General features: G+C 45.4%; 1 protein-coding gene across 2 annotated transcripts in view; it reads right to left on the bottom strand.

Annotated features, from left to right (window-relative positions):
- Positions 1–5,745: 5,745 nt before the first annotated feature.
- LOC128704862 (cytochrome P450 3A11) overlaps positions 5,746–14,362 on the bottom strand; it is a 119,677-nt gene continuing 111,060 nt past the window's right edge. For both annotated transcript variants that reach the window (XM_070087226.1, XM_070087232.1), the window contains 5 exons: positions 8,788–9,481; positions 8,063–8,281; positions 7,361–7,421; positions 6,716–6,906; positions 5,746–6,347 (listed from right to left, as the gene is read on the bottom strand). In XM_070087226.1, the coding sequence (XP_069943327.1) occupies positions 6,178–6,347; positions 6,716–6,906; positions 7,361–7,421; positions 8,063–8,281; positions 8,788–9,481 (1,335 nt within the window). In that variant the 3' untranslated portion in view covers positions 5,746–6,177. The remainder of the gene's footprint in view (positions 6,348–6,715; positions 6,907–7,360; positions 7,422–8,062; positions 8,282–8,787; positions 9,482–14,362) is intronic.

Here is a 14,362-nt window from a genome sequence, read left to right as displayed (position 1 = left end):
GCGATTTCGGTTTCAGTGGTAGTATTTGTTCCCCAAGTTCATCTGCGAGGCTGCGTGGAACAGCCTTGCAGATGAACTTGGGGTCTTGAGCTCCTACAACACTTCTCAAGCATTCTGGGACAATCTCCTTTACTAGTTCACTGGAAGTCTTTCACGAGGACAGAAATACAGGTATTGCTACCTGCGTTGCCTTGTGCACCCCTATACCTCCCATTCGCGTTGGAAGTTTCTTGATCCTATCGATGATCTTCCAGTTACAGATTCAGTGCCTTCCTCAGGAGTGCGTCACATTCACTGAGTTTTGGGTTGTCAAAGGAGGATGCACACCTCAAGAAGTTACTCTTGCCCTGTATCTCCTCACCTTGTGAGGATACACAGGACATCATGGGCATCCCGATCACTTATTTTCTCCTCCATTTTCTTCAGATCATTCCATTTGTCCTTGAGGACTATGTTGATGGCCTGATGACCCAGCGGTGTTCCTACTAAGATGCTCTTGGACGGGATGGTAGTTTAAGCTTCAGGAAGAATTATTCGCACAGCTGTAATTATTTCCTGGTGTCTTGTGATTTCACACTTGGATGGATTGAGAATGAGTCCTAGGGCTGAGACTTCACCCGTTGTATATCTTCTAGCAGGGACTCTTCCATACCTGCCAGAGTGCCATCATCCAGGTACTAGATATTGATGTTTACTACGCAAGCTGGAAGCAAGTACTCTTACCTCCATGCAGAAGAAAAACGAAGCGAGTGGGTCATCCTGCTGAACACCCTGTAATGCGGTGATTTCATGCTTACCAAATAAAAGAATTGAAGTTTTGCTGTAACCAGTTGAAATAAAGGGAAAAAGACTGGGGAACTGTTCTCGAACAGCTGGCAAGACTACGTATCTTTTCACCATATTAAAGGCATTCCTAAAGTCTAGTTTGACTAAGGCCAGTGGTCAGTCGTCAGTGGTCAGTGGTCAGTCGTCACGTGAGGTCACAGACCCTGAGCTGCTTTGGGGATTAGCGTGGACGGTTACAAAGCATGGCTTGCTTCTGCAGTGTTTTAAAAATTGAGGTTGGAGAGTTGAAGGAGGAGGTCTTGCTTCTCCAGGAGGAGATTAGGAGGGTGAAGATCAATCTCAATGGGTCTGGGAGAGAGTGTGAGGTGGCTGGAGTTGTGGGGAATGAGGCTTCTAGCAGTGAGGTGCAGTCTGTCTCTCGCTGTGAGGAGGCTGTAGTTGGGGAGGTAGCAACGGCTACCAGCAGTGAGGTGCAGCCCAGCACCTGCTACAAGTGGCGAGTGGTTCACAGTATTGGGAGGCGCATCAGAGTAAGGAAAGTTAAGAGTGAAGATCTGAAGGTAGGAAATCGCTTCTCTGTTCTCCAGGATGAATGTACTTCAGTGGCCAGTGAAGGTAAGGGTACTACTGCCCCTGCTAATGGAGGTAAGCGCATTCTTGTGGTTGGTGACTCTCAGGTAAGATATATTGACCGTGCTTTTTGTAATAGGAATAAGAAGATGAGAGATAGAGTGTGCTTCCCTGGAGCTGGTGTTGGGGACAATGTCAACAGGCTGGATAATATCATGTCAGGTAATGGGAACAAGCCCATTATCTGTCTCAGTGCTGGTGGAAATGATATTGGGAAGGGTAGGAGAGAAGAGCTGCTAGATAAGTACAGGTCAGCTATAGATTTCATTAAGTCTAAGGGAGGGATCCCAATCATATGTAGCATCTTGCCTAGAAGGGGAGTAGGAAATGAATGGTTGTCTAGGGCAATTGGTGTAAATTGCTGGCTAGACAGATACTGTAAGGAACTTGCAATCCCATTCATTGACAACTGGAACAGCTTTTATGGCAAACATGATATGTATGCAAGGGATGGGGTACATCTCTCTGGGGCTGGGGTGGTAGCACTTGCAGACTCGATTGAGAAGGCCATTGGTGAAATGCCTATGATTTTAAACTGATGGAAGATAGAGGTATGGGTGTATGTGTGAAACAAGCAGGTTGCAACACTAGGGTTGGAAACAGTAAATGTATAAAAGGCATTCAGCATGAAGTTATAAATAAAAACAATAGATCAGGTCAGCAAACAAAGGGGGACAGCAGAGGGCAGCAAGGGGCTAGCTCCCTAAAGGTTTACTATACTAATAGCAGGAGTGTAAGAAATAAGATAGATGAGCTAAGATTAATTGCAAGTGCAGGAAACATAGATATTATTGCTATAACAGAGACCTGGCTCAATCTGAAAGATAGAGAGATGCCCTCTGAATGTCACATACAAGGCTATAAATTATTCCACACTGACAGGGTCAACAGGAAAGGTGGTGGAGTAGCGATGTATGTCAGAGACAATTTAAATTGTTGTGTTAGACAAGATATTAAATTAGAAGCGTCAGCCACTGAATCTGTTTGGTTACAGCTTCTCGAGGGCCGAGAAAAACTAATTTTGGGTGTGATTTACAGGGCCCCAAATCTTGATAGGGAGTGCAGTAAACTTCTATGGGACGAAATTCGTAAGGCATCTACATACGAAAATGTTGTGCTAATGGGAGATTTCAACTATAGACAGATTGACTGGAGCAATTTGACAGGAAATTTAGTCAGGTGACTTTCTTGATACGATCCAGGATTGTTTTTTAAAACAGTTTGTGACAGAGCCAACTAGGGGAAATAACCTCCTTGACTTGGTTCTTGCCAGTAGGGAAACACTAATTAATAATCTTGAGGTTAATGATGAGCTTGGGGAAAGTGATCACAAATCACTCAGTTTTAATATATCATGGAATTCCCCTAATAATGGCAATCAAGTCTCTGTCCCTGACTTCCGCTTGGCTGATTTCATAGGACTGAAAAGTTACTTAGGTGGGCTGAACTGGAATGACCTGACTAAGGGTCAGGTAGGTGGTGATGGTTGCCGATATGACGCTTTCCAGGGCATAGTTCTAGCTGCTCAGTGAAATTATGTTCCAAATAGGGAAATCAGATCAAACAAAAATGATCCTAAATGGATGAACAATAAATTAAAATATCTAATTGGTCAAAAGAGAGGCATATATAGGCAAATCAAAAGAGGGGAGAAGCAATTAAGAAATCGATATATTCAGTTAAAGAGAGAAATAAAAAAAGGAATTAGAAAAGCAAAAAGAGATTATGAGGTTAAAGTTGCAAGAGATTCGAAGACTAACCCAAAAGGATTCTTTCAGGAATACAGAAGTAAGATCAGGGACAAGATAGGCCCACTCAAAAGTTCCTCGGGTCAGCTCACTGACAGTGATAAGGAAATGTGTAGAAGTTTTAACACATACTTTCTCTCAGTTTTTACACAGGAGGATACCAGCGATATTCCAGAAATGATAAATTATGTGGAACAGGACGATAATAAACTGTGCACGATTAGGGTCACAAGTGACATGGTCCTTAGGCAAATAGATAAATTAAAACCTAACAAATCCCCAGGCCCTGATGAACTGTATGCAAGGGTTCTAAACGAATGTAAAGAGGAGCTTAGCAAACCTTTGGCTAATCTTTTCAACATATCACTACAAACTGGCATGGTGCCAGATAAGTGGAAAATGGCAAATGTGATACCTATTTTCAAAGCAGGTGACAGGTTCTTAGCTTCGAACTATAGACCAATAAGCCTAACCTCCATAGTGGGAAAATTTATAGAATCAATAATTGCCGAGGCAGTTCGTAGCCACCTTGAAAAGCATAAATTAATCAACGAATCTCAGCATGGTTTTACAAAGGGGCGTTCCTGCCTTACGAATTTATTAACTTTTTTCACTAAGGTATTTGAGGAGGTTGATCATGGTAATGAATATGATATTGTGTATATGGACTTCAGTAAGGCTTTTGACAGGGTCCCACATCAGAGACTATTGAGGAAAATTAAGGCACATGGAATAGGAGAAGAAATTTTTTCCTGGATAGAGGCATGGTTGACAAATAGGCAGCAGAGAGTTTGCATAAATGGGGAGAAATCAGAGTTGGGAAGCGTCACGAGCGGTGTTCCACAGGGGTCAGTGTTGGGCCCCCTGCTGTTCACAATATACATAAACGACATAGATGAGGGCATAAAGAGCGACATCAGCAAGTTTGCCGATGACACCAAAATAGGCCGTCGAATTCATTCTGACGAGGACATTAGAGCACTCCAGGAAGATTTGAATAGACTGATGCAGTGGTCGGAGAGGTGGCAGATGCAGTTTAATATAGACAAATGGAAAGTTCTAAATGTTGGACAGGACAATAACCATGCCACATATAAACTAAATAATGTAGATCTTAATATTACGGATTGCGAAAAAGATTTAGGAGTTCTGGTTAGCAGTAATCTGAACCCAAGACAACAGTGCATAAGTGTTCGCAATAAAGCTAATAGAATCCTTGGCTTCATATCAAGAAGCATAAATAATAGGAGTCCTCAGGTTGTTCTTCAACTCTATACATCCTTGGTTAGGCCTCATTTAGATTATGCTGCACAGTTTTGGTCACCGTATTACAGAATGGATGTAAATGCTCTGGAAAATGTACAAAGGAGGATGACAAAGTTGATCCCATGTATCAGAAACCTTCCCTATGAGGATAGGGCCCTGAATCTGCACTCTCTAGAAAGACATAGAATTAGGGGGGATATGATTGAGGTGTATAAATGGAAGACAGGAATAAATAAAGGGGATGTAAATAGTGTGCTGAAAATATCTAGCCTAGACAGGACTCGCAGCAATGGTTTTAAGTTGGAAAAATTCAGATTCAGGAAGGATATAGGAAAGTACTGGTTTGGTAATAGAGTTGTGGATGAGTGGAACAAACTCCCAAGTACAGTTATAGAGGCCAGAACGTTGTGTAGCTTTAAAAATAGGTTGGATAAGTACATGAGTGGATGTGGGTGGGTGTGAGTTGGACCTGATAGCTTGTGCTACCAGGTCGGTTGCCGTGTTCCTCCCTTAAGTCAAGGTGACCTGACCTGACTAGTTTGGGTGCATTGGCTTAAGCTGGTAGGAGACTTGGACCTGCCTCGCATGGGCCAGTAGGCCTGCTGCAGTGTTCCTTCGTTCTTATGTTCTTATGTTCTGGTTGTAGGCCCTTGCTGCATGAGTTGTCGCTTCACTGCCTTGAGAAACTCCGAAGCCCAGTTGTTTTGGCTGTTGCAAGCTGGCGGCTTCTGTGTGCATGTTTCTCACTGCTGCTTTGGCAACAAGACGACGAAGAATATTACCAACAGCGATGGGTCTTATTCCCCCATCCTTCTTTTGCAAATCACAAAATTTTTTTTTTATTTTTTTTTTTTATCACACTGGCCGATTCCCACCAAGGCAGGGTGGCCCGAAAAAGAAAAACTTTCACCATCATTCACTCCATCACTGTCTTGCCAGAAGGGTGCTTTACACTACAGTTTAAAACTGCAACATTAACACCCCTCCTTCAGAGTGCAGGCACTGTACTTCCCATCTCCAGGACTCAAGTCCGGCCTGCCGGTTTCCCTGAATCCCTTCATAAATGTTACTTTGCTCACACTCCAACAGCACGTCAAGTATTAAAAACCATTTGTCTCCATTCACTCCTATCAAACACGCTCACGCATGCCTGCTGGAAGTCCAAGCCCCTCGCACACAAAACCTCCTTTACCCCCTCCCTCCAACCCTTCCTAGGCCGACCCCTACCCCGCCTTCCTTCCACTACAGACTGATACACTCTTGAAGTCATTCTGTTTCGCTCCATTCACAAAATGAGGCTCCAAAAAAAAAAAAAAAAAGATTTAATTTCTTTAGAAATCCGTCCCTCCAGACGGATGATGAAGGTTGTTAATTCAGAAAGAAGAACTGATGCAGCTGTGTCAAGTACTGGATTTGCCATCTCTTTGATGTGTTGTGGTCGTATTCCAGTGCAACCTCTTGCAGATCCTGCTGGAAATACTGTCGATTTAAAACTTCTGATTCTGGCAAAATTAACTGTCCAGTGATGGGATCATCGGGGTTGTTGTTAGCGACTCTGGTCTACCTAGTTGGGTGCTTGTCTCTTAGTGCTTGACCTGTGACCTCATCTCTGGGAGCAACTGTGTCGTCGCTTATGATTTTTCTAATTGCTCCCACTGTATTACCTTCTTTAATTAAGAAGAAGAAGACAAAGAAAAAGAAGAATGGAACAAGAAGAAAGAAGGTTTGACTGAGTCAAGAATTGTCTTCAGTGTTTGTCAAGTGGTGTGAAGACGAGGCTCAGGTCACTGGAGGGCCTCATCAGACCCAACTGTTGACTGAGAATCAGATGGTCTTGACCCGGAACGCAACTCACTTCAAACTCAAGGAAGACCTTGGCTAGTGCCAGCTTAGCTTCCATCAAGGCGAAGCGCATCCCTGTGGGAAAGAAGACAATTTAAACAGCAGTCACTGTAAACTACCGACAAGATGAGGAAGAAGACACATGTGTATAACCTGGGTATTCCCGTCTGAAGAATAAAAAGGCACAATACCGTAAGTGGAACAATACACAAATAACCCGTACATAGGAGAATGAAATTTATGGCGACGATTCGGTCCGACTTGGACTATTAACTAGTTACCGTTACTAGTTAATGAGGGAAGTCGGACCGAAACGTCGTTATAAGCTTCATTCTCCTATGTAAGGGTTATTTGTGTATTTTATTTACAGACGTTCCAGAAAAAATGGAAAGAAGTTTTAACACGCAAATATCCACTTTTATTTTTTTGTAGCCAGTGCTCACCAATGCAGTTCCTGGGACCCAGACCGAAGGGCAGGTATGCAGCACTCACGACCTTGTCTCTGTTTTCTGGCAAGAATCGGTCTGGGAGGAAGGCGCTGGGCTGAGACCAGTAGCGGGGGTCGTGGTGAAGACTCCAGATGGGGACAAATACCATAGTGCTCCTTGGGACGACCACGTCAGTGCCAGGTAGTCTGAAATAGGCACCAAGCTGCATCTGTCTTTTATAAATCAAAATAAACTCGAAATTAATCCTATGTCGTCTATAAACTGAAAGTTGAATATTAGAGGATTTACGTAAAGGTGTTTAATTTTTGAGGATTAAAAAAAGGGTCACAATACCGTGGCTGAAACAATTAGAAAACTGCACTTAGAAGAAGAATGTCATGACGACATTTCGAAAGCTCGGTCCAGTTGTGACCTGACAACGGTCTAGGAAAGACCGAAACGTCGTCGGAGTTCCTCTGCTAAGTTCGAGATTTTAGTGTTGAAATTTCTCTAACAACTCTGAGCAAACATAGAGTCGCCAGACTTGTGAACGAGTGAGAACTTAGGAGAGTCTTGGTCAGTGACTGCCAGGTTTACACTCCACTTGTCTTCAAATATTGCAAAAACTCCTCCATTAGAGAGAGCGCGACTATGCCTCACCTGTACTGCTTGGTGCACTGCCGTTCTGTGAAGTGTGCCGGGGGATACAGCCGCAAGGATTCTGAAACACATTCTCGTATTAAATTCTCTACGCCGGGTCTCTCTTTACGCGGTTCATGTTTGAAGAACCTGATACTGGAGTGGGGGGAGGGGGGAGAGGGGAAGGGGGAGGAAGGGAGGGGGACTGATGAAAGGAATTAAACCTAACCCTTCCACTTCTTCGAATCAATCCCGATATTTCATTATCTCATATTCCCCTCCCCCCCAGGTGCTGTAATACCGTTACAGGTTTAACTTAAACCGTTGAATAGTACTTTAATAATAATTAATAATAATAGTAACAATTATATTAAAAATAAAATATTAAAAATAATTAATGATAATAAAATAACAATATTCATGATAATATGTAACAATAATAATAACCATAATAAAAATAATATTTACTATCACTAATAATGATAATCTTCAGGACTCTGTAACACTGTATAATATTCTCATTTATCTCCCAATACTCCTTCCAGCTATTCATTTTTTTCTTTTACTTTAGTTTCTTGTTTCTCATGTACGACAACCTTGACTGCCCTTTGGTACCACTCTGCTCCGGCTAAACTATCTCACCGTTATCTACTTCCCTATACACAGCAGCCTCATTATTTTCAGATCGCCTGAAACACAGTAACTTTGCCACTTTCAACTCACCTGAAATACAAGCGTCTAGATAATTGGCATCCATTATGGCTTGATAGGTGAATGTGTCATGCCTGAGGATGAGTTCCTTCAACTCCCGCCGCAGGCGCTGCTGTTGCTCGGGGTGTTGGGCCAACAGAAACGTAGTGAAGCAGAGAGCGTTGGCAGTAGTGTCATACCCAGCCAGGAGGAACAGCACTGACTGTGCTGCCACTGTACTGTTCGTCACAGCTGAGAGGAGTCAAGTGAGGAGAAATATACGTTAGAATACACGAGAAAGGCGTTTATCAAGGGCACTACTGATCAGTTTCATACTGACATCTTAAAGAAGTTCTTGAGGAAGCACTGAGACAGTCATTCATATAATTAGAGACGAATAAACTGACAACAGATATCTTCATTAAGGATGTGTGTTGAGAGAGAAGAGAGTTTGGGATATTCCACTCAATGATATCCTGAGGAGATACTGATCACCCACATCCTTTATCCAGGAAAATAGATGAGAGAGTATATGACTGAGGAAGGATATGTGTGTGAGAGAAAGGCTAGAGTGGGAAAGAGAAGGATGTAGTTTTATAAAAGATTATATTAAAAAATATGAGCTAAAGGCATGTGGGTTATTCTATATAAGATAGAATAAATCAGGTCCAGTTTCTGAGACCAGGAACCCTTCAACAACCACTAGGCACCTTTCTTGAAGAATGATAATAACGACAATAAACTTGAAATTGCCTTACGATACTTGAGTGATCCGATGGCTGATTCTTTCTTGTTATTGTCTCTAGCTTCCATCATGAGGTCAAGAAAGTCACCTCTATGCCCTCCCTTCTCCCTCTGCTCTAAGGCCTCTTGAACCACCTCCTTGAAGAAATCTATCTCTGGTTGTGTGAAGTTAATCTTCAGAGCTTCGCAGAACTGAGGATACATACGAAAGAGGATGTACTTTATACGCATAGCTGTTGTGGGCGGCTTGAAGAGATTTTCCGTCATGGTATTGAAGACGGAATTCTCGTCAGCCAAGGAGTTGGTTTCCATGCCGAAGGCGCAGGAGGAAATGACCTCCAAGGTGTACAGACCAAAACACCTCTTCAAGGTTATCATCTGCTGGGTCTTCAGCTTTCTGTTTATATAATCCAGCAGAGCATCAGCCTTCAACGCCACTAGGTTAAACATGCCCTTCATCCTGCCGGTGGTAAAGTTAGGGGAGAGTATGGACCGGAGGCTCCTCCAGTGGTCTCCGGACGCCCTGCTCAGTAGCTGGTTAAAGATCTCGTCCCTCTCTGAAGTAAACTTGACTCTTCGACGGTCAACGAAGTGGTCGAAGTCTCTGATCAAGACAGTCTTCACTAAGTCAGGCTCAGCCACCATGAGTGAGGGTTTCAACTGTTCGTAGAAGCCACAGAACTTTGAGTCCCCAAGGTTTTTGTACACCTGAAGAAAAGAGAACCAACTCAGGTGTTTAGACCAAAATAAAGAAAGTTTAACGCCAAATGTTGACATCAAAAATAGTTTTTAGATGGACGTAAGCAGTAGTAATAAAAAAAAAGTCTAATAAAATTTCTCAAATAAACTTGTCATCTGAGTATCCCTGAACTTTGGTATGATATAGAGAAAAGTGGAGCACAGGAGTATAAGAAGAATGGGTGAGTGGATGCTGGAGGATGGGTGTCGGATGGTGGGTGTTGGAGGGTGGGTGCTGGAGGAGGGTGGGTGCTGGAGGGTGGGTGTTGGAGGGTGGGTGTTGGAGGGTGGGTGCTGGTGGGTGGGGGCTGGTGGAGGGGGGGTGCTGGAGGGTGAGTGTTGGAGGGTGGGTGCTGGAGGAGGGTGCATGCTGGAGGAGGGTGAGTGCTGGAGGATGGGTGCTAGAGGAGGGTGGGTGCTAGAGGAGGGTGGGTGCTGGAGGGTAGGTGCTGGAGGGTGGGTGTTGGAAGGTGGGTGCTGGAGGGTGGGTGCTGGAGGGTGGGTGCTGGAGGGTGGGTGCTGGAGGGGGATGCTGGAGGGTAGGTGCTGGAGGGTGGGTGGTGGAGGGTGGGTGTTGGAGGGTGGGTGTTGGAGGGTGGGTGCTGGAGGGTGGGTGCTGGAGAGTGGGTGTTGGAGGGTGGGTGCTGGAGGGTGAGTGCTGGAGGGTGAGTGTTGGATGGTGGGTGTTGGAGGGTGGGTGCTGGAGGGTGGGTGCTGGAGGGTGCGTGTTGGAGGGTGCGTGTTGGAGGGTGGGTGTTGGAGGGTGGGTGTTGGAGGGTGGGTGTTGGGGGGTGGGTGTTGGAGGGTGGGTGTTGGATGGTGGGTGCTGGAGGGTGGGTGTTGGAGGGTGGGTGTTGGAGGGTGGGTGGTGGAGGGTGGGTGCGTGTTGGAGGGTGGGTGTTGGAAGGTGGGTGCTGGAGGGTGGGTGTTGGAGGGTGGGTGTTGGAGGGTGAGTGTTGGAGGGTGGGTGCTGGAGGGTGGGTGTTGGAGGGTGGGTGTTGGAGGGTGGGTGCTGGAGGTTGGGTGTTGGAGGGTGGGTGCTGGAGGGTGGGTGTTGGTGGGTGGGTGCTGGAGGGTGGGTGTTGGAGGGTGGGTGCTGGGTGGGTGTTGGAGGGTGGGTGCTGGAGGGTGGGTGTTGGAGGGTGGGTGCTGGAAGGTGGGCGCAACGAGCTCAATGAGAAGTGCAGTTGTTACAGTCTACCTAAATACTTAAGCTAATAATAAGTCCAATAATAATGTAAAACAAAATTTTCATTTTAGTTATTAATGAAAATATCAGCAATATAAAATTATATGAAAATATAATATATACAAATATACTCATTGTGCCATTTCATAGGCTGCAACACCCCACCTACACGACAAACAGTTGCACTAGCAGTTGTGTTCAATGTCTGCAACTCATGCCATTAATACATTTCCTTTATAACATATCTTCAAAATATGTGGTAGTCACTCATTTGTGATGCACATCAAATACGCAAAATTATATCCAATGTCTTTGTCACTGTAGAGAAGTACCACAGAATACTAGTGAGGCAGAGGCAGCACAATGGTGGTCGTATTTCCAGATGAGCATGGTCCGAGAGTTCTCCAGTGGTTATATATGCACAAGTATAGCAGTCTATGGAGTCTGATAGAAGACGTCTGTCATTCCACTTTAACAAACTGGTAGTGAAATAAGGAGTGGCCTGGAAGGCATGTTGTTGGGTGGAGTCGGGCCAGTGTACAGCCTCAAACATAGCATCACCTGCACAACACCTCATTTCAACAATCTGCTCTCTCCATCAATTATTCACCAACACAACACCACTACTGTTGATATATATCAAAATTAATTACTTAACATAAGAACATAAGAAAGGAGGAACACTGCAGCAGGCCTGTGGGCCCATACTAGGCAGGTCCTTTACAATCCATCCCACTGACAAAACAATTCATCCCACTAACATTACAATTCAACCCTTCATTTGCTGCCTGACCACGGTAGAGTGCGGTTGTGCTCTGCACCCCTCTGCTGTTTTCAGGCGAGCTACTCATTTCATCACTCAACCTTTGAGTAGTGAGGACGTGCGCTGCTGCTGCCCCTGGCGTTGATTAGTGGCAGTTATATTTTCACAGCATGGCGCAGGCCAGCCGGAGACGCATAAACACAGTCTGTGTTGAGCTTATCCGTGGGGCTGTGACAGGAACTTCTATGGACCTGCTACTACCTGCAATCATACGAGATACATATGGTATTGCTAACGAGGAGATATGTGGAGTAGCGCTGAATGGCACGACGAGGATCTTTGTCAAGTTTAATTTGGCAAGTGTGTATGAGGCGGTGGTAGACAAGTACCAGGAGGTTACTTTGACAGTTAACTCCACTGTGACCGTGCGACTTCACGACGTTTCTCGCCATTACACATGGGTTAAGATTAGAAATGTGCCATTCAAGGCAGATGATTCTGACATCCGTCTTGCGATGGGCAAATATGGTACAGTACATATGGCCACTGTTGGGAAGTGGGCTACTGGGCCATACGCAGGGATACTCGAAGGAACGTATTCTGTGAAGATGACGTTACGTTACCCTATTCCGTCGTACTTAGTGCTGCCAGAATTTCGGACCCAGGTGTTTGTGACATACGCTGGGCAACGTCGGACCTGTCGGTTGTGTGGGTCATATGATCACCTAGCGGCTCTATGTGGAAGGAGGCGTGGCAACATGGAACAACGGCAACGACATACAGCAGTAGAGAAGGGCGAGGAGCAAGATTTGCCTTATGTGACTCTGCCTACACAAGGTGGGTCCTGGAGTGAGCAGGTCGAGAGAGCGGAGGAGATGGAGTCAGCAGGTGTGACGAGGGGGGGGGACAACCCTTCATTGAACGCAGCTCAGGTGTTGGAAGAGAACACCCCGACTGCGAGTGATGGCGATGTGGAAGACTCATTAGCCATGGCTTTAAATGTGTTATTGGCTGACAAGAGTATAGGGAAGGTTGGGAGTCCAGACCTAGTTCTTGGGTCTGCTGTGGATCAGGGCGTGGAACAGGATCTGCGGTCTGCGCAGTGTGATAAGAATATTTTGATGCAAGCGGTGGAGGTGGAGGTCCACCAGGACAATGTATCAGACGACATGATGCAAGCAGAGGGAGCATCATGGAAGCGCGCTGCTGTGCTATCTGACTCCGAGGACGTGATCACGCCTGCTCAGCGCACTGGCAAAAAGTCCTGGGCGGAAGTTACGCAGAGAGGACACAGCGGCCCTAAGGGGCAGGAGTTGGTTAAGAGCGTTTCTAAAGGGGGGGAGAGGGACCGAGGTGTCACGAAACGATCTGGTGGCAAGACAGTACCAGGGTCAAGAAGGAAAACCACTCTGTAAGCTTCAAGTGCATGACATTGAACATTAATGGATTGAGATCAGAGAGAAAGTGTGTATGGTTTAGTGAATATTTGGTGCGTAATAGTGTTGACGTGGTGTTCGTGCAGGAACACAACTACAGACCAGGTTATGAGTTGAAGGTGAATGGGTATAATGTGTATGTGGAGCATGCGATAAGGTTGAAAGGAGGAGTTGCCATCCTGGTAAGGGAAACTAGCCCGTTCGTAGTGAGGCATTGTGAGGGTGGGGAGGGGAGGGTGATTCATGTAGATGGGTGGTGGGGTAGGGTACAGATGAGTTTGGTGTGTGTGTATGGTCCGGCAGAGGGAGATGTGAGTATTAAGAATAAATTTGTGAAGGATGTCCTAGTATATTATTTGCGTGCTTTGCCGGGTGTAGCTGTAATTGGTGGTGATTGGAATTGTGTGATAAGGCGTAAGGATGTGGAACCTAGAGGGGCAGGGTATTGTTTGGGGATTTTGGGGGAATTATTAAATGGAGTGGGGTTAATGGACGTTGGAGGGGGTGGGGTTGTAGAACATACTTTTGTTAGACATGGATATGCGGCTAGACTGGATCGATTGTATGTGCCCCGAACAGTAATAGTGAGCAGAGTGCATGTGGTGGACGCGGTTTTTTCGTATCACAGAGGAGTAATGGTGGACCTAGAATGGGAGGGATTGCCTAGAAGGGGTCAAGGTTATTGGAAGTTAAATATGAAGCTTTTGCAGGGTGAGGAATGTCGTCAGTCTTTTGCACAATTGTGGGAACGGTTGGTGGATGAGGCACCGGGGGATGATGAACTGGTAAATTGGTGGGATTCGGTGGCTAAAAATCGTATCAGAGAATATTATATTTGTCGTGGGAGGGAATATAATCGGTTAAAGTATGGGTTTCAAAGATATCTTGAAGGGCAGCTGCGTGACTGTTATGCAAGAGGAGGAGCAAGCTATCCAGTGCAGGACATTGAGGGTTTAAAGGAGAGTATTAGGGTATTGCAAAACGAGCGTTTTGATGGTGTACGAATTATGGGAGGATTGGAAGAAGTGCTATGGGGTGATCGGCCGTCGGCTTTCGTGTTAAGAGGCCAGAGAAAGAGGAGAGTGACGATGGAGATGATGGGGTTAAACGTACATGTAGGGATGGAAGGGTATAGAGTGGGTCAAGCATTGGTAACGACAGAGGGTATGAGTGAATATGTAGACGCTTGGTTTAAGTCATATATGCAAAGCGTGGGCTTCCGTGAGGTGGCATTGAGGGAAATGGGAGAGTATGTGCAGTGTGAGCTTGATGGTCAAGATCGGGTGACATTAGGTGGGCCGATTACGGAGTGTGAGATTTGGCAGGCGTTGTCAGGAGTGAGCTTGGGAAAGGCGCCGGGTATAGACGGACTGCCAAATGATTTCTACGTAAAGAATTGGGGGGTTCTGAGGGGTTTTTTAGTAAGGCTGTTTAACATACTTAAGGCAGCTGAGGTAATGGGA

The sequence above is a fragment of the Cherax quadricarinatus genome, chromosome 2 (genome assembly GCF_038502225.1).
Source record: "Cherax quadricarinatus isolate ZL_2023a chromosome 2, ASM3850222v1, whole genome shotgun sequence".
NCBI lineage: Eukaryota > Metazoa > Arthropoda > Malacostraca > Decapoda > Parastacidae > Cherax > Cherax quadricarinatus.
Note: the sequence above shows the minus strand (reverse complement) of the source record. Positions and strands in the feature narration are given on the sequence as shown.